This window comes from Garra rufa, chromosome 19 (assembly GCF_049309525.1).
Source record: "Garra rufa chromosome 19, GarRuf1.0, whole genome shotgun sequence".
Taxonomy (NCBI): domain Eukaryota; kingdom Metazoa; phylum Chordata; class Actinopteri; order Cypriniformes; family Cyprinidae; genus Garra; species Garra rufa.
Window position 1 is genome coordinate 19,573,670 of NC_133379.1, and position 19,845 is coordinate 19,593,514.

General features: G+C 36.3%; 2 protein-coding genes across 11 annotated transcripts in view; both read left to right on the plus strand.

The window, feature by feature from the left end:
* Positions 1–7,045, plus strand: part of mark2a (MAP/microtubule affinity-regulating kinase 2a) — a 55,102-nt gene extending 48,057 nt beyond the window's left edge. For 6 of the 10 annotated variants that reach the window (XM_073824806.1, XM_073824814.1, XM_073824809.1 and 3 more), the window contains 3 exons: positions 431–457; positions 3,779–3,817; positions 5,576–7,045. In XM_073824806.1, the coding sequence (XP_073680907.1) occupies positions 431–457; positions 3,779–3,817; positions 5,576–6,011 (502 nt within the window). In that variant the 3' untranslated portion in view covers positions 6,012–7,045. The remainder of the gene's footprint in view (positions 1–430; positions 458–3,778; positions 3,818–5,575) is intronic. The other 4 variants (XM_073824808.1, XM_073824811.1, XM_073824812.1 and 1 more) reach the window with 3 other exon arrangements.
* A 3,166-nt stretch (positions 7,046–10,211) lies between these two features.
* LOC141292935 (uncharacterized) lies at positions 10,212–14,954 on the plus strand. The gene is made up of 2 exons (XM_073824985.1): positions 10,212–10,289; positions 12,563–14,954. The coding sequence occupies exon 2, from the start codon at positions 12,641–12,643 to the stop codon at positions 13,634–13,636; it is 996 nt and encodes a 331-aa protein (XP_073681086.1). The 5' UTR covers positions 10,212–10,289; positions 12,563–12,640; the 3' UTR covers positions 13,637–14,954.
* Positions 14,955–19,845: the final 4,891 nt, after the last annotated feature.

Below are 19,845 nucleotides of genomic sequence, written 5' to 3' on the forward strand. Positions count from 1 at the left end.
CCTTTAATTTGTTTTTTTGTAGTTTAATCACCTAACATAGGTATTTTATCCAGCTATCATGAATGACTTGGAAAATCCTGAAAATTTCCAAAAAGTTGTGGGAACCCTGCAAACCGGACCCTAATCTAACATTCATCGTTCATGCAATGCATTTACAATTCAGTTTCTTCAGCAACCTTAAACAGCCCTGTGTAACTTCATAAAGTATAATTCATATTCCTTAATCTGACTACAAACCCTAGTGCCCTTTTTACCGCCCCCAGCTACCACTAATGGTCAGAAAAACCTGTTGTAGGTTTCATAAAGAACCCTTTTAACCTCTTTATCTATTGGCCAGACAGGATGTGTTTCATCTTTTTTGAGAGATTTTCAATGGTTCATGCACATGTAAGAAACACTTTTTCCCTTTTCTCTAATTTTCTTTTTGTAGAAATCTCTCATTCAGATTTCCCAGAAGGTAGGCAATAACGCTATACCCTTGCGTTTTCCCAAGACATTGTCTTTTTTCCTGTGCTCTATATTCCTTCTGTGATGTCTTGTGTCTTGAACCAACATTTATTTTTGTTCCATATGCATACCTTTTCATGGTATTATTCTTTACTAATGCTCTGCGTCCATTGCCTGACTCACTCCTCTGCCTTCCTCCTCTTTCCTCGGTGAATAACACATCCTTCTTTCAATTGCATCACATCCCGCTCCTCTCTCATGTGAACTCATGGAGTCCGGTCATGTGCGTTGTGCTGCAGATCTTGTGAAATGGTCTTCCTGCGCCCTCGTCTGTGCTGTCATCATGCAACATGACTACACTCCTACAATGCAGTTAAATGATGGTGTAATACAAGTTTGACAGGACTCTTGATAAATCATTTCCTAAACGCAGGTTATCTACTAAAATACTAAATCGTACAGCCGAGTCTACAGTGGCAAAGTAAAAAATGCTTTAGCTGTTTAAATGTGATGAAAGACAAAGACTAGGCGCTGCTTTAGAGAGACACATAACTCTTTCTATTGAAGTTTCCACAACAAACACAGCTTGACAGTTGTAGTCTGATGACTAGTCTAAGAAATCGACTCACTAAACTGGCTGAGCTGCTCTTAACTGACTCACTAAAAAATGCAAGTCATTTTGAAAACCGTTACTGTTACTATTCTGAGCATTAGTTTACCCAATAATGAAAATTGTTATAACTCGCTTATGTCGTTTCAAACCTGTAAGACCTTTGTTCATCTTCAGAACACAAATTAAAATATTTTTGATGAAATCTGACAACTTTCTGACCCTGCATAGACATCAACGCAACTGACACATTCAAGGCCCAGAAAGGTAGTAAGGACATTGTTACAATAGTCTTGAGGGCCTTGCAAAAATGAACGAAGGTCTTATTGGTTTAAAATGACATGAGGGTGAGTAATTGATGACACAATTTTCATTTTTGGGTGAACTATCCCTTTAGGGCTTGTGAGACTTAAATTGTAATTTTAGTTTATTAACAACACCATTATTGTATTAAAGTGTTGATATAATGTTGTTGTTATTATCATAAATATTGTCAAAGTACACTGTAAAAAGTTTTCACCAGATTCAACTTAAACCTAAGTTCAGCAGCTGCCTTAAAATTTTAAGTTAAATCAGCTTAAAACTACAAATCATTTTAACTTATTACAATAAAAATGAGTTGGTTTAACTTGTGAGTTGAAGTGACTTAAGTTGATTTAACTTAAAATCTTAAGGCAGCTGCTAAACTTAAGTTTTTAAGTTGAAACTGGCGAAAACTTTTTACAGTGTATGGAAAGTATTAGGCATTATTTAGACTTTTTTTGTCATTTACAGTGGTGGCCAAAAGTATTAGAACACTAGTATTTTCAGCTAAAAATGGTTGTAAGTCTGTTATTTCTATCTTTTGCTGCAGTGTGTCAGTCGGAAATATCAGTTTACATTTCTAAACATTCATTTTGCCATTAATTGTAATAATTTTAATTTGTAGATTTTTGTTTGTGCAAAAAGAGTCTAACAACAATCAGTGCTCCACACAGAGATCTGATCTTATCATCATCCGGTCTGTCTGGAATGACATGAAGAAACACAACAAACTGAGACGCACTAAATCAAGAAGAACTGTGGCAATGTCTCCAAGATGCTTCAAGAAACATACCTGCAAAGCTACCTGACAAACTATGCACAAATGCACATAGGGCAAAAGCTGCTTTAAACACAAAGGATGGTCACACCAAATAAGTTAATAGAAGTTAATTGATAAAGAAAACCTATTTATGACATATGCTTTTAACAGTACTGTAGCTTTGCAGGTAGATTTCTTGAAGCGTCTTGGAGACATTGCCTCAGTTGTTCTAGATTTAGTCTGTCTCGGTTTGTTCTGTTTCTTCATGTCATTCCAGACAGACTGGATGAGGATGAGATGTTGTCAGACTTCTTGATGGATGTTTGGAAATGTAAGCTGATATTTCCGACTTGACACACCACAGCAAAAGATAACTGATTTAAAACCATTTTAGCTGGTGAAAATACTAGTGTTCTAATAATTCTGGCCCCCACTGTATATTCTGTTGATGGCAACTAAATCTTCACCCAAAGCTTGATTTATTTGATTTTTAATAGGTCAGGGAAGTTCATAGTTTGCAGATAGAAGTGCACAGCTAGGCAGGGTTGATAAAGGATGTCAGTCGTGTTTTCATGGTGAGGGTTGTAAAGGGTGACGCCTGCTCTTACGGTCTACTGCTTATTCTTATATGGCTGCACTAAAAAACAGGCGTGCTGCTTTTGTCCCTTCGTTCTCGTGCTGCGCTGTTTTGGAGGTGGCTGGTCTCCCCGTCCGAATGTATCATTCAACACACACCTCACTGAAGTCACTTGTTCAGCTGTACAATACACACATGAGAAAAATACCAAGATATACATTTTTACACTTCATTTCTGACAGAGCAAAGGGAACACTATACTGAAGACACTACTAAATTTGCATTTGGATTTGAATTGAGATTTGAAATTGTTTTTCATTCCTTTTGAGGTTATGTGACCCTGGACCACAAAACCAGTCTCAAGAGATTTAGCTAAAGAAGCTAAATAAGCTTTCCATTGCTGTATGAGTTTGTTACGATAAGACAGTATTTGTTTGAGATACAACTATTTAAAATCTGGAATCTGAGGGTGCAAAAAAAACTCTAAATATTGAGAAAATCAACCTTAAAAGTTGTCCAAATGAAGTTCTTAGCAATGCATATTACTAATCAAAAGTTAAGTTTTGATATATTTACAATAGGAAATTTACAAAATATCTTCATGGAATATTATCCAATTATCTAATGATTTTTGGCATAAAACAAAAATCTATATTTTGACCCATACAATGTATTTTTGGTTGTTGCTACAAATATGCTACTTAAGACTGGTTTTGTGGTCTAGGGCTACATATGATCTTACATTATCAGACTGCATCATGTACACAAAGAATATCCAAATTTGCACTTAACACATAGTCTGCCACATCAGATATTTGCTGTCTGTTTTAAATATCTACATATACATAAATACAGAGTGGCTTATGTGAGTGTGTGTTGATCCCAAGGTTCAGAGTTTAAAATGATGAATTAATTAAAATTTAATGGTCAAGAAGGTGGTGAAGGACTGTAAAAAGATATTTTAAGTTTGATCAGCATAGTACGATATTTATACCAAAATCTACCTGAACAGGATTAGTGTTTAGCTAGCAGTAATAAGATATCTTGAATTGAGGGACTAAACTTGTTGGTTTTCTTTGAGGAGTCCGTATGAGGGAGAGGGTCAAGATGAGGCCAGCAGGTGAGGACAACGGCTGACTAATAAAAATCATTTATCCACAGAAGCGCACTGCTCAAATCACTGAATCATTACTAAGACTTTTTTAAATGAATGATTCATGTTTTGTTTGAGTGCGGAGTCAACTGGGTATTTTTCTTTTAAATCATTGGACGACTTGCAAGATAAGACATAATCAAATTGTAAACGACTGTTCAAATGTTTGAGGTCTGGAAGATTTTTAAATGTTTTTAAAAAGTGTTTCAAACTCCAAAAGGCTACATTTATTGGAATAAAAAAAATACAGTGAAAGGTAATATTGTGAAATATTACTTATTAAATTAGTTTTTTTTAAATATATTGTAAAATTTAATATACTTATGGCAAAGCTGAATTTTCAGCAGCTGTTACTCCAGTCTTCAGTGTCACATGATCCTTCAGAAAGTATTTTAGTATGAGGATTTGGAGCTCAAGAAACATTATCAATGTTAAAACAGTTAACATTTGTGGAAGCTGATACTTTTGTACAGAATTCTTTGGTGAATTAAAAAACTTTTAATAAACTTCATTTATTAGTAGTATTTTTTTGTAATTATCAAATTTGAACGATTAAATGTGTCCCTGCTAAATAAAACTATTAATTCCTTAATGTTACTGACCCCAAACTTTTCAACTGTAGTGCGTTTTCCTTTTACAGGCAAGAATTTCTTAGTATCTAATAAGGTCTGCAATAATTTTTTTTTAAATTATGCACTTCGAATAGAGCCAAGAATGTATTATTTTTTAAAAAAAGTGAAATTGTGAAATATTATTACAATTAAAATTAACTATTTTCTATTTTAATATACTGTGAAATATAATTTATTCACATAATGCAAAGCTGAATTTTTAATATCCATTACTCCAGTTTTCACTGTCACATAATCCTTTAGAAATCATTTTAATATGCTGATTTATTAATGTTGGAAATGTTTTTTGCTGCTTAATTTTTTTTTTTGCAACCTGTGATACTTTTTTTTAAGATACATTGATGAATAAAAAGTTAAAAACAACAGCATTTATTCAAAATAGAAATATTTTTAACACTATAAGTCTTCATCATCACTTTTTATTAATTGAACACAACAAAAATATCTTTCAGAAGAAAAAAATTACCGACCACAAACATTTGAGCGGTAGTTTATTACAAAATACTTATTTTTTAAATAAATGCTGTTTTCTTTTTTTTCCTCCTTAATTTATCAAAGAATCCTAAAAGAAAAGTATCACAGGTACTAAAAAATACTAAACAGCGAAAGTTTCTAATATTAATAAGTCAGCATATTAGAATGATTTCTGAAGGATCATGTGACACTGAAGACTGACGTAATGATGCTGATAATTCAGCTTTGCTTCAAAGGAATAAATTGTTTTAAAGTATATTAAAATAGTAAACCATTATTTTAAATGGCAATAATATTACTGCTTTTTCTGTATTTTGGATTAAATAAATGCAACTTTGAACGTAAAAATAAATACAAATCTTTCTGATCCCAAACTTTTGAACAGTGCTGTATATTTTTATACTTTTTTGTTCTTGTTTTTACCCCCCAAGAGCACCTTACAGATGTCCACTTAGTGGACGGTTTTGACTGCATTGTAGTCTTCCACCATAGGACCATATTGGTGTTTTGTGTTGATGATAAAAACATCTAATCATGTTGATTTGAAGTTTTAAAGCAAACTTTTATCCTCATTTTCCTCATGTTCACCTTCATTTTCCTGTTTGTGCCTCTCTCAAAGACCCATGTTGAGCACTGCAGACAAGATGGAGAAAGGTACCCAAGGACTGCCTGGCGACGAAAACAAGGACTCCTTTTCTTCCTCTTCTCCAGCGTCCAGCATACCCTCGTCCACCCAGGCCTCCAAGGACACCAAGCCACGCTCCCTGCGCTTCACCTGGAGCATGAAGACCACCTCCTCCATGGAGCCCAACGAAATGATGAAGGAGATCCGGAAAGTTCTGGACTCCAACAGCTGCGAGTACGAGCTGCGCGAGCGCTTCATGCTCCTCTGCGTTTCGGGCAACCCCGCGCACGACGACTTCGTCCAGTGGGAGATGGAGGTGTGCAAGCTACCTCGCCTCTCGCTCAACGGGGTGCGCTTCAAGAGGATCTCCGGAACCTCCATCGCCTTCAAGAACATCGCCTCGAAGGTCGCAAACGAGCTAAAACTGTGAGGAAGACGAGCTTTTCTGTGAATCCAGAGGAATGGCTGGAGCCCTTGTGTGAGGCACTGTGAGGAGTTGTGAGCTCTACGGCAGCAATGAAGAGTCTCGAGGCTGTAAAGGGGGGAAAGGTGTAAGGCAGGTTCATGGGGGACATTTGTGCATATAGACATTTTTCAGGGGGTTTATTTTTTGGGGGAGGTGTTCTGTCTTGGTTTGGGTTTTCTGTTCCTTACTCACCCCCCTCGAATACTTTGTGTTGTCATCTTTATTTGTGGCAGTTTCGTTCAGATGTTGTGGTTTTTCTTGGACCTCACAGTTGTCCTCAGTTCAGTAAACAGCGAGAAGAGGTTGGTGTTAATAAACTGGAATTGTTTGCCAGTAACTTTTTTTTTTCTACAAACGCGAACCAGCTACTGTCATGGAAAGCTGTATCTAACTCTTCCCCCATACCCTGGTCCTTATTCCTTGTTCCATCCACTAAACACAAACAATGGCAAACCACCACCACATTACTTGATCTTACTTCCAATTCCAGGTTAGCTGTGATGAGCAGAGATGGAGAGATTGGCGGTTGACGCTCTGAATGTACAACACAAATTCGAGGCTAGGCACGTTCAGTAGAGCCATCATTTGAATGATCATATCCACTCATCATGCTCTGATTGGTTCTTATCTAGCCAATGATATGGTAGCTAATCCGTAACCTCTGCCCCATTTCTTCATCACAGTACAGTGTCTTATTTGAGCTGAAATGGAAGTGTTGACTTGAACCCTCGGTGCACTGGAGGTGAATCACCTCTTTGCACTCTATGCCCAGACAATTAGTTTTTTTGTTGTTTGTTTTTGTTTTTTCCTCTACTGCAGGGGTTATATATCTGAAACTAATTAAGGGCCAATTAAGTAATTATTGGTGGATTGTAGTGTAATTAAGAATTGCTGGTTGGATCCAATCTGCTGCACTGGAATGAGTCTGTGTTTCGTTGCCTTTCTCTGGAGAAGATAATTATTAATATTATTATATGAATAAACCAGACGTTGGATGATTTGTGTTCAGTTGTTTATGAACAATATTCTTCTTTTATTTTAGTGCATTGTTTTTATTTCCTTCAAGCTACATTTTAAATATGCTGTTGTTCTTTAATTGATTTAAAGAGCATGCGATATAAATAAAACTATTTACTTTCTAAAATATCTCCAATTGAGAGAGCTCTTAGAAACAATTTAGGTGCCAGTTTTTGCGTGTTTGTTTGTTTTAGGGTAACACTTTCCTTCATAATATTCATTAATATCATTTGAGAATTACATTCACCATTTAAATAGATGTTATTAATTGGATTCATATCTTTACATTTCAGTTTAAATGTACATTACTTACAGTGGCATTTTAGTGTCACACTAAAAAAAATGTAAAAATCAAAAATGAAAGGGAATAAAGTCAAAATATTTCAAGAATAAAGACGAAATGTTTAATGCAAAGTCGAGAATAAAGTCAGAATGTTTCGAGAATAAAGTTTAAATGTTTTGTCTAGTCGGGAATAAAGTTGAAATGTTTCAAGAATAAAGTCGAAAATAAAGTCAAACTGTTTCGAGAATGAGGCTGAAAGTCAATGTTTCGAGAATAAAGTCCAAATGTTTTGAGCAAAGTCTAAAATAAGCTTGAAAAAAATAAGCTTGAGAAAAAAGTCGAAGGCCCGGTTTCACAGACGGGGCTTAGACTAAGCCAGGATTAAGCCATAGTTCAATTAGGACATTTAAGTCATTTTTATAAACATGCTTGGAAAAAAAAACATTACTGGTGTGCATCTTGAGACAAAACAAAGGCACTGATATATTTTAAGATCAATCAGTGCAATTTTGTTTCAGTTGAAACAGCTCAGACTTACATTTTAGTCTAGGACTAGGCTTAAGCCTTATCTGTGAAACCGGGGGGAAATGTTTAGAGCAAAGTCGAGAATAAGCTTGGAAAAAAAAAAACTCAAGAAAAAAGTCTAAATGTTTAGAGCAAAGTCGAGAATAAAGTTGAAATGTTTTGAGAATAAAGGTGAAATGTTTCAAGAATAAAGTCGAAATGTTTTCGAGAATTAAAATCGTAGCAAATAAAGTTATAATATTTTGAGAGTATAGCCTGAGTATGAAAATGGCCCACATTGGGAGCACTGGGAGAAGTTATTTAAGGAATTTACTTGAATATACAGTATATGGAATTATTAGCATAAATCATACCATGTGTTATACTCATGGTATGACAGTATGTTTTAAAAAATAATATTTTAAGACTTCGATTGCATTCATTAGTCCTCTTTGTAGTGCGCCAGCTACCCAAAAATAGCAATAAGCTTTGTGCTTTTGTTACTTTTAATATAAAATAGTCTCAGCTTTCAAAATCAGTCAGTTTTATAGTGAAAATACAAACAATGTCAAAAAGTTGTGAATCAATCGTCTTTTCGATTACAATGAAACATTCTGTCATTCAATTATAGCCTACTGTTTTGATTATGAAAATTCCACCACCTACTCCGCAAAAATGTCTGTGGTGTCCAATCTTTCATTCCTCACATTTATTTAATTAAAAACAACTATAAAACATTCTAAAGGTTAGAGTCGAACTCGTTAACAGTTATGCTGTTGTCTTTTCAGAGGTATAAAAGTGACTATTCACAAGCTGTTTTATTCACAGTACAGTACAGCGAATGATTGGAATAATATTTAACATCTTCCATTTATTATTTTTAGTGTGCCAGCCACCCAGTAATCACAATAATTTTGTGCTTTGTGTTTTTTATATTTCAACTTTATTTTGAATTTGTTCTCATAATATTTTGACTTTATTCTCGAAATATTGCAATCTCCTAATCTTAGTTTCTTTTTTTTTTCTTTTTTTTTAACGTGGCACTGAAACGCTGTCGTAATTACTGGTCTGTTAAACATATAACATTTATTATATATTAATTATAAAGTGCTAAACAGTTTATTCTTGGTTTATGATACTATTCTAATTATCTTTCATTTTTGGAGATGTTTTTAGAGCCTTCAGGTTAGGAAAAGAGAATATCCACCTTATTTTTCCAGTAAGATCAGCCACAGCCATTTGTAAGTTTAATGTGTTCGGCAAACAGTTTAACCATTTACTGCACTATGTTATTCTTCCTGTCATTTCCCTATGGCGGCTTATGAACCGGAAGTCTCACACATTACCAGAAAACAGCTTATACTTGAGCATTGAAAAATAAGGTGGACATCTTAACCCAGCATCATACATCCATATTTGTAAATTGGGTTATGTCTGGTTCAAATACTGGGGCATTTTGTTGTAAACTGAGCTTAACAATCAGAGGAAGGAAAGAAAAAATGACACCGGATACAACCTCTGTCATGTGCACATCTGGGGTAGTGATTTCCGAATCGTGAATGAATTGTTTTTCGGAGTCGGATCACAGATCACACTAAATCTGACTGATTTATGGGGACACACTGCAGGCAAAAACACTTTTTTTCATGCACCTGTCAAGTTTGAGATTTTGGGCTTTTTGGTGTTTATTTGTTGTTTTTTCAGACTAGTGGAAAGGAAACATCCAAAAAGTGTTTCTTTTATAGAACTTTATCTATTTGCGTCAATAGATTTCAGTGACAATACATATTTGTAAAGGCCATTGTCTCAAAATGAGTTTTTTCTCCTACACTGAGCCATAAATCTCCACTTCAGTAGCACTTACACAAACCAAACCTTACATTTTTATTCCTGTCTGTATTCTGAAGGTTTTTACAGAGGGATTTGTTCATATATAATTTGCTTGATTTTATACAACATTTTATTCTCCCAAAAATGGTAAAAAAATGCAATGTTTTCGGTCTGTTCTGTTTTTTTTTAAATGTGGTAAGAAACACAAGATTGCAATATTACGCAGTAAAACCAGCTATTTTGTACAGCTAAAAATAGGTGAACGCGGATGAGACCGGAAGCCAGACATAAAATTCACAAATGGCCGCGCCCAATCTTACAAGAAGAAAAAGGTGAATAATGGGACCACGTGTTGACGTAATCACGCGGTTACCTAATAACAACTGAATCATTTGGCTCTATTGTTTGAAGCAACCTGTCCGAAAGAGCCGATTCGCAGAAACGAGTCGGACTTTGTCACTAACTGGGGTTAAACGGTAGGAGGCGCCAACTCTCAGACTGTTAAGCGTTTATGTGACCCTCCCCCAACCCTGAAACGAGCCTTAGACACCGTCATCATCCATTATCAGCGAGCTTATCCATGTCTTCGGTATAGTTGCGCTTGGAAGGTAAGTTTTAAAGATTACTCTTTATGAAAGACTTAAAATCCTATCTTCGTATTTCACCCGTCGATTAGAAACACGACACGACCGTTTGAATGATCCTGATGCAGAATATGTATTCCTTCTGTTGTCCGATAACGTTGGTCTCTTTATCCTCAACGTCGTCCTCACGTGAACCGAGAATATCGCAAATTAATCAAACATTTATTTTACAAGGTACAGTGTACAATTCCTTTCTTAGTGGGTCGTTATGACTGTAAAGTCTTGCCTCACTGAAATGTTTCACATTTACGTTACTTCATAGTCTGGAGCTCATAGATACTGGCGTTAGCACGATAGCTTTAGCCATTGCCTGATTGAGATGCATCTTTTACTACATTAAATCACAGATATACTCGGACAATCAACACAATTGGTGTTGACCACATAATAAGAGTAAAAAAAGAGAGTGTACTGTATTTGAAATTTGTTTGATTTGATTTTAAACGCTAAAGCCTGAAAGTGAAACCAGTATGCTATCAATATTACGCGTTCGCTGACATGCTTGATTCTGATTGGTCAGTCGCGTTCAGATGCTCAGTTTGTAGCGTGTTGGCTAAACTGTATCATTTAGCACAGCCATGAGATAATAGTGTAATTATTTCTAATAAATGCTTCATTTAGTAATAATTACAATACTTTAGAATACTTACATAAACCCGAACAGGACCCCATGTAAAGCTGAGTACAGTAACGTTATCCGCTATTATTAATACACTGAACATAATCAATGCCTCTGAACCGAACGGAACTCGCAAATGTAGATGATTTTTGTTGCTGAAAATGTTAATTATTGTCATGTTTTGGGCTGTACTAATTGTACTAACATTTGGACAACTGTAGACTGCCAAAAGTTATAACAAATCAAGGAGAAGAGTGCAAAAACTGGCTGAGGAACAAAAGGTGTTTGTGGCCAAACTGAACCAGAATTTCTAGGGCTGGAACCTTCACAAAATTCGTGTTTGTTTTTATCTTTTCTGGTCAGATAAATAGTGTATTTACCACTTATTAACTTTAGTTTCTCAAAATATTGCGTCCTTTTCTGCTTAAGTCCTCTATATGAGTTAGCAGCTTCCACACGTTTTTTTCCGTGGTTTAGACAGCATAAATTAGCATAACAACCTACTCCGTAGCAATTTAACCGTGCAATCTATGCTTTTCTTTACATCCGAGTATCGCTTATTTCGCTGCACAGCCTAACTGACCAAATCGTGACGTCTATTAAAAGATTACTCCACTTCCAAAATGAAAATTTCCTGATAATTTACTCACCCCCATGTCATCCAAGATGTTCATGCCATGCAAAGAAATTAAGTTTTTTGAGAAATGCATTACAGGATATTTTTTTTCCATATAGTGGACTTAAATGGTGCTCAACGAATTGAAGGTTAAAAATGCAGTTTCAGTGCAGCTTTAAATGGCTCCACACGATCCCAGCGGAGGAATACGTGTCTTCTCTGGCAAAATGATTAGTCATTTTCCAAAAAAATGTACTTTTTATACTTTTTATTTATATACTTTTTACCTCAAATGCTTGTCTTGTTAGCTCTGTGATACCCATGCCGAAAAACTCCCATCTCATTTTCTCCTCCAATTTCAACATTGTCCTACATCGCTGCAGAAGTACCGACCCAGTGTTTAAAAAGTGAACGCGCAAGGAGGGTCAAAAACCCTTTAGAAACAAAGGTAAAACAGCAATGTAGGACAATTTTGAAGATGGAGGAGGTTTTTGACATACCCTGTCTTGAACCAGAGTGTGTTAGAGTATGCATGTGCATCGCTATACAAGATGAACATTTGTGGTTCAAAAGTGTATAAATATTTATTTATTTTTAAAAGAAAATGACAGATTGTTTCGCTAGATAAGACCCTGATTCCTCAGCTGGGATCGTATAGAGCCCTTTGAAGCTGGAATGAAACTGCATTTTTAACCTCCAATCTGTTGAGCACCATTGAAGTCCACTATGTGGAGGAAAATCCAGTAATGTTTTCCTCAAAAAACATAATATTAAAAGTTTTGTTTGTGACTGATAGATGAAAGACATGAATATCTTGGATGACATTGGGGTGAGTAAATTATCCAGAAAATTATTATAAAAGTGGTGTAATCCTTTAAATGCCAATGAAAAAATGATTAATGGCAGCAGGGAAGTTGTGGTGTTTTGCATTTTGCTTGCTAAAGTAGTTTTGCATATATTTGCCTGTTTATTTGACTCTGTTGTTTTTTCTTTTCCTCTTAGGAACTTCGTTTGATACCTTGCACTTGCGAATCAACCAAAGACTGATCCCCAAACCCACTGCTGTTCTTCCTGTCCAAAATGGTGAAGATATTCGTTGGCAATGTAGCGTCAGCGACCACAGAAGACGAGCTCCGTACTTTATTCGAGAAGTACGGCGCCGTGTCCGACTGTGACATTCTGAAAAACTATGGCTTCGTGCACATGGATGAAGAAGAGGCGGCTCAGAAGGCCGTCTCCGCTCTGCACAAGCACGAGGTGAACGGCTCACGCATCACCGTCGAGTACGCCACCACCAAAGTACGCAACGCCACCAAGATCTACGTGGGCAATGTTCCCGAAGGTGTCACGGCCGCCAAAATCAAGGAGCTCTTCCAGCCGTTCGGCAAGGTGGTGGAGTGCGACATCGTGAAGAATTACGCCTTCGTTCACATGCAGAGGGAAAGTGAGGCTCTGGAGGCCATTTCGAAGCTGAACCACTCTAAAGTAGAGGGCCAAAAGATCTTTGTGTCCCTCTCACGCAGTAACCCATCCAGAAATGGCCGAGGGGAGGACTATTTTCCTCCTCCGCCGCATCACTATCCACCTCACCCACACCACCATCCTCACTTTCCCCCCCCACGCCCGCCGCCCCGTGACTACTATCCGCCTCGTGGCCGACTTCCACCCCCTCCTCTCCCACCGCCGCCACCCCGCGCCTACTACGAGCGCGATGTGTACGAGAGGGGCCTCCGCCACGACCCGTACGCCGCCCCATCCCCGCGTTTTTACGATCGGGATCCATACGACCGGCGCATTCCGCCCCCTCAGCGGCCCGTCACGCCTCCTCTCGCCGGTCGCTACTACCGTGAGCGCAGCCCTCTCGGCGGTCGCCGCTCTCTTCTGCCTCCGCCTCCCCCTCCACCCTCTTCTGCCGGCTTCGCCCGGGGTTTTGCCCGCAATGGCGCTAGCTCTGCGCCCCCTCCCCCCAGCGCCGCTCCTTCCTCCCACTATCAGCGCTACTCTCTCGGCTCAGGCTTTGATAAGGATGATTATTTGGAGGACAAGTACAGCAATGGCTTCAGCCGTAGCTACTAAGCATTGAAGTTGTCCGTCCCCTTGTTTTCGAGGAGCTGAGTAATCTACCATCAGGGAGTTAGGGGTGAATATTTTTTGTAATATTCTGTGATAGTTGTAGCTATTTTAGATAACGGGTCAATCAGCTAATACTGTACTCATTTAACTCATACATTTACCTCCGCCCGATGAAGGAACAGCAAATAGGAAGTTAAGCACACATGAATTTTATAGCATGTTATGTTGTATAATATTTGCCAGGCATATCAGTTTGAGTATTTTCTTAAAAGTGTTTTTTTTTTTTTTATATATAAATCAATCATACATCTTCAGTTCAATTTACTCTGGCATGCACTTCAAAAAATACAAAAGATCGCTTGGATATATAAATATATATACATATATATATTTTTTGCATTGATATTTCAACATGCATAGTCTACCCAACAGAAAATTGGTTGTGTTGAATGTTAACCTTTTTTGTTTTGGTATATTCAAGTGTTTTAGCTTTCACTGTTTTTTGCACGAGTCTGAGAGTTAATTTGGAGGCAATTAGAATTTATTAATGGGCTCTAACCAAATTCAAATTTTATACTGTCTTTTTTTTTTTAGTTTATATTTATTTTTTTTAATTGAATCTCATCTTTTGACTGCATTGGTTTAGGCAAATAACCTTGCTGTGGTGTTGTTAGAAGTAATGTTGGATATAAGTGAGACCAGTGGGAAGGAACAGAGAGGAAATGGGTAAAGAGGTTGTTGTGGGCGGAGCTCTATGCTAACTGACTGATCAACCAATCACATCCTACCGGCTAACCGAGCACATCGCATCTACCAGCCGCTCAACTTTCGGATCCGCTGCCGCATCCTAGGATAAAGCACCACCGGTCAAAGGAAGCAAACAGCCGAGCAACCGACCAACCGCCTAATAAATTAAAAACAACACTGAATCATTAGTGCAATATCTACACTTTATTTCGAAATCTCGTTGTATTAGACAAATTTGCCGACTCCGCAGACTCAGAAAGTTTTTAAAGACTTCACATTATAAATGGACGTGCTTGTGATTGAAAATATTCCTGAGTACTCAACATTGTTTCCTGTCCTACTTGTACTACTGCTGTTTGCCTATTGTTAGCGTACACCTCTGTTTAAAATGTACGTTTGTAAAAAGCCTGTTTTCTCGACTGTTTCTCCGAAACCGCTCTCTTTATCATACTGTCCACTCGAGCAGGTTCGAAACTTATGCTTGTTTTGATTTAAACCTATGAAAACACATTCTTGTTCTACCAGTCGCTGTCATCTTGCCGCCTGAATAAAAATTCGACTGACTTAGACGCAACGTTTTCATGTCACTCGTTTTTAATTCTTTCAGAGTCTCTTAATTTCTACCTGTCTCACTCGCTCACGTTATCATACGTATAAACTTGATCACTCATGTGTAAAGTGCCAAAGAGATTCGTATTAAAATTGCACTTTCCGCTTGAACCCTTCATAAAAAAAAGCCAAAGGCATTGATTTAAACCTTCCAGTATCTTTTTCTTGTTCTACAATGACCTCTGACCAAGTTGAATGAGTGAATGTTTGATACTCTGTTTCCAATGACTCTAAACAGTGTTGTGTGGCTCTTCAGGATGGGTGAGTTAAAAGTGAAGGTAAGTAGTATTTCAAGCTGGATTGTTTGATTTTTGTTTGCACGCTATTCACTGTATCCGTGTGCCTACAGAGCCTGTTTGACTTGTTTTAGTTTTTTCCACTGGTGATATTATTAGAACAGTCACATGCTGTTCCCGAAACACTTCATCCTGATAGTCAGTGCAGTTGTTTCATAATGTCCGTCAAGTGTTTATAAAGTGTGATTTACCTTTCTCTCCTCACAGGGTTTTAGTAGAGCCGCACTGACAAGTTTGTACTCTGTAGGCATTTCTATAATCAGCTCTTTCAAAAGGAGAGCGGTTTTACACTTCATAAACTTTATTTCTTAACTTTGTTTCTTCCCCCCATCTTGAGCTACATGCCTCATTTAAAGTTGAAGAAATACTCCAGACACCAGTTTATAACTTCTCATAGTGTTTCTATTGGGAATGATAAACAGTGCTGTATTCATTTATTAGTGTTTACTTGGAGATTTAGAGGATATATAAGCAACTTCCAATTCCTCAGTTTCATTGGTTGCCTTTTGCTGTTTAAAGAACAACATGAATCCAAAATGAGGTAATGAACTAGTAGTAAAAGGTAAATCTAATTTAAAAGTACAAAGTTTAAAACAGAAATCCACAAGAGGAAATAATAGCTGAATTTATAAAAATGACCCCATTCAAAAGTTTATGTACCTTTGATTCTTAATACTGTGTTGTTACCTGAATGATCCACAACTGTTTTTTTTGTTTTGTTTTTTTTTTGTCCTGAGCAGTTAAACTGCCTGCTGTTCTTCAGAAAAATCCATCAGGCCCCACAAATTCTTTGGTTTTTCAGCATTTTTGTAGTTTTGAGCCCTTTCTAACAATGACTGTATGATTTTGAGATCCATCTTTTCATACTAAATCTTTTTCTCCAGAAGTAAAAACAATGCTTTAAGAGCCAGGAGTGTAAATTTTTTTAAAGATGTGTACATTTTTTCTTATTTTACCTAAATATCATACATTTGGTACTGCCTACAGAAGATACTTGTTTCCCAGAATACAAAAGTTTAAGTTACCCTAATCTTCAAAAGTTTTCACCCCCAGCTCTTAATGCATTATTTCCTTCTGGAGAATCAGTGAGCATTTGAACCTTCTGTAACAGCTGTAACAGTTGTCCTTAGTGTAAAAAAAACTGTTCAAATACACAAACTGGAAAACCAAACAATTTGTGGGACCTGAAGAACAGCAGGCAGTTTAATTGATACGGACAAACAAGGGACTCATGAACAACTATCACTATTAAAAAAAAAAAAACAGCTGTGGATCATTCAGGTTACAACACAGTATTAAGAATCAAGCGTATGTAAACTTCTGAACAGGGTTGTTTTTGTAAATTCAACTATTTTCTCTTGTGGATTATATATAAGCATCTTTTATGTGAAATATCTTTTTCAGGTCAGTACTAAATAAAAATAACATGCGTTTTGTCCGATTCTTATTTTGGTAAAATAATTGAGGTTAGGACTTCTTCATCTGGCCCGTATTCACGAAACATCTTAAGGATAAAAGTAGCTCATAACTTGCAAATGTAGGAGAAAATCTTAAAAATAATGGGCCAGTCAATCCTAAATTTAGGACTCCTAAATAATTAAGTATTTAGTATAACACTAGCTCCTAAATCTGTCAAACGTTAGGAGTATTGAAAGAGGACTCCTAAGTCAATAAAAACTATCCTGAAATGACTGTTGCTGGCAATCTGCCTCGGAACGTAAACTTTTTAGAAACACTTTTTTTTCCCATCCAACTTTTTGGGTTTTGTAGGTTCCAACTCCAAATTTTCCTTTGATTATATCCTTGTTTTCATTAACCAGTTGGGCAAGAAGTAACAGCTGCTCTTGCGTCCAGTTTGGTTTTCTTCTATGTTTGCTGCTTACTATCAGCCATGATAATTCTACTGTTAATAAAAAAGGCTTTTTATAGGCATATCAGCGAATTGTTTATGAGAAGCACACATGTAAAAGGCTGACAACCAGCTGAACATATACTTGGCCTGCATTTTAAAATCTTTATTTGAAAGTGGCATCAGCTAATCACTGTGTGCATAGTTAGTAAGCATGTTGACATCCATCCATAGCAACAAGGTCAACCCCGCCCTTACTCTTAGCTTAAGACTTATATTTATTCCTTAGTAAAAGTTTCTCTCAGCAGCTTTTTGAATAGGTTTAAAGAGAAAACTCTTAAACTTAAAAAAAACTTACTGCTATTTAGGAGAACTCTTAGTGGTAAGATAAAATGTTTTGTGAATGCAGACCCTGGTCTTTTAGAAGAGGAGTAGGTAAACACTTATAGATTCAGAACCATAACTTTGTATAAGGCATATGAAATTATAAGAACATGACAGTTGTCCAAAAGAAGATAACTCTTTGCTGTGTATGCCATTTTCTTACTTTCAGACAGCTCTTCCACAACCTTATAACAGTATAAAATGTGAGAATGCAATAAATACAATGTGTTAGTAGCTTACAGTGCCAAGTGTTTAATGTTTTGCTTTAATGCTCACTAATGCTCATTTCCATGTATGTGTTTCTCATATCTGTTTGTGAATAAAGGCAACATGATGGTTATTTAATAATTTTCCTGTGTCGTGGATTTGTTTACCTCACTGCACAGCTTTCTGTAGTTCTGCAATCATCCCTACCTTTATATTCCCCGACCACACAAGCAAAAGTAACTGACCATTTAAATTACCAGAGACAATAAATGCGCCCTCCGCTGCTCGAAAAGAAACCCTGCATCCACCGGATGTACGACGTCACGTGCTGTAGGAGCACGCTGATCCTGTAGCAATTTGGCGCGGTTTGTGTTTGAACTTGAACAGCGTTCTGACGTTCCAGTCAACTTTGGCGTGCGTAAGTAGAAACTTTGACCTAACTTGAAACGAAATGACTAGTACACAGTAATAAGCAAAGCTGACGGATTACATTTTTACGATTCTGATGATATAACTTTTACGTATGAGTGGTTGTCATAATTTAGTATAAAGCAACTATGAGCTCTTTAGTAATAGCTCTGTTAAGTCTTAACGTAATGTTAAGATTATGTGGTGAGCTGTTAACCTAAATGACTTTAAGCGCAGCTGGTGTTCAAAGGTTAGGACATTTAAACTTAACTTCATTAGTAAGCCAAAGATACAAGGTCAAGAAAGTAAATAAACTTACCTTCTCAGAATTGAACTACAAACCTGGAATATGGAAGCCTGTTTCCGCCACTGAATAAAAAAAATAAAGGTAATTGTGACGGAATTGTGGAGTATAAACTTTCAATTGTAAGAAATAAAGACAGAATTGCAAGGCATAAACTTTTAATTATGAGGTATAAGGTATTAATTTTCTTAGAAATGCTTGTCTCACAATTCTTTTTTCCTCAGAAATACGAGTTTATATCTGGCAGTTCTCATTTAACACAATTACAAGTTATAAAGTCAGAAACGTGAGATATAAACTCACAATTATATCTCGTAATACTGAATTAATAACAATTCACAATTTATAGTCACAATTCTGACTTTTCATCACAATTACAAGTTTATATCTTGCAATTCTAACTTTTTCATAGAATTGTAAGATATAAATTCACAATTCTAAGAAATGAAGTCAGAATTGCGAGATATAAATTCAGAATTGTGATTTTATATCTCGCAATTCCGATTTTTTTCTTAGAATTGTAAGTTAAGTCAGAATTGCATCATATAAACTTACAACTGTGAGAAAAAGTCTTAATTCAGATTTTTTTCTCACAATTTTAAGTTATTTCTTGCAGTTCTGAATTGAGAGAGACATAAACTCGCAATTCTGAGAAATAAAGTCAGAATTTCGAGAAGTAGTCACAAGTCTGACTTTATATCTTGCAATTCTGACTTTTTCATAGAATTGTGAGCTATAAACTTCAAATTACGAGTTATAAAGTCAGAACTGTGAGACATTACCTCGCAATTCTCAGAAATAGTCATAATTTTGAGAGCCATAAACTCACAATTCTGACTTTTTTTTTCTCAGAATTGCAAGTTATGTCACAGCTGCGTAATATAAACTCACAACTGTGGGAAATAAAGTCAAAAGTGCAAGATGTAAGGTCACAATTCTGACTTTTTCTCGCAATTTCGAGTTTATATCTTGCAATTGCCTTATTTAGAATTGTAAGATTCTTGCAATTCCGAGTTATAAAGTCAGAATTGTGAGATATAACTTGCAATTCTAAAAAATAAAGTCAGAATTGCATGATCTAAACTCAGAATTGTGAGAAATAAATTCAGAACTACGAGATGTAAAGTCGCAAATCTGACTTTTTCTCCCAAAGTTCAGAGTTTGTCTTTCAATTCTGACTTTTTTTCTTGCAATTCTAACTTTCTGACAAATTGTAAGATATAAACTCTGAATTGTGAGATATACAATAAGCTCACAATTCTTAGAACATATCAGTCTCTTTTTCCTCCCAAACTTAGACTTTATAACTCACAATTCTGAGGGAAAAAGGCAGAATTGCAAGAAAAAATTAATTGCGAGATATAAACTCAGAACTGCGAGAAAAAGTCAGAATTGTGAGTATATATCT

Coding starts and splice junctions, on each gene's coding strand:
- LOC141292935 (XM_073824985.1), top strand. CDS start 12,641: ATGGTGAAGATATTCGTTGGCAATGTAGCGTCAGCGACCACAGAAGAC.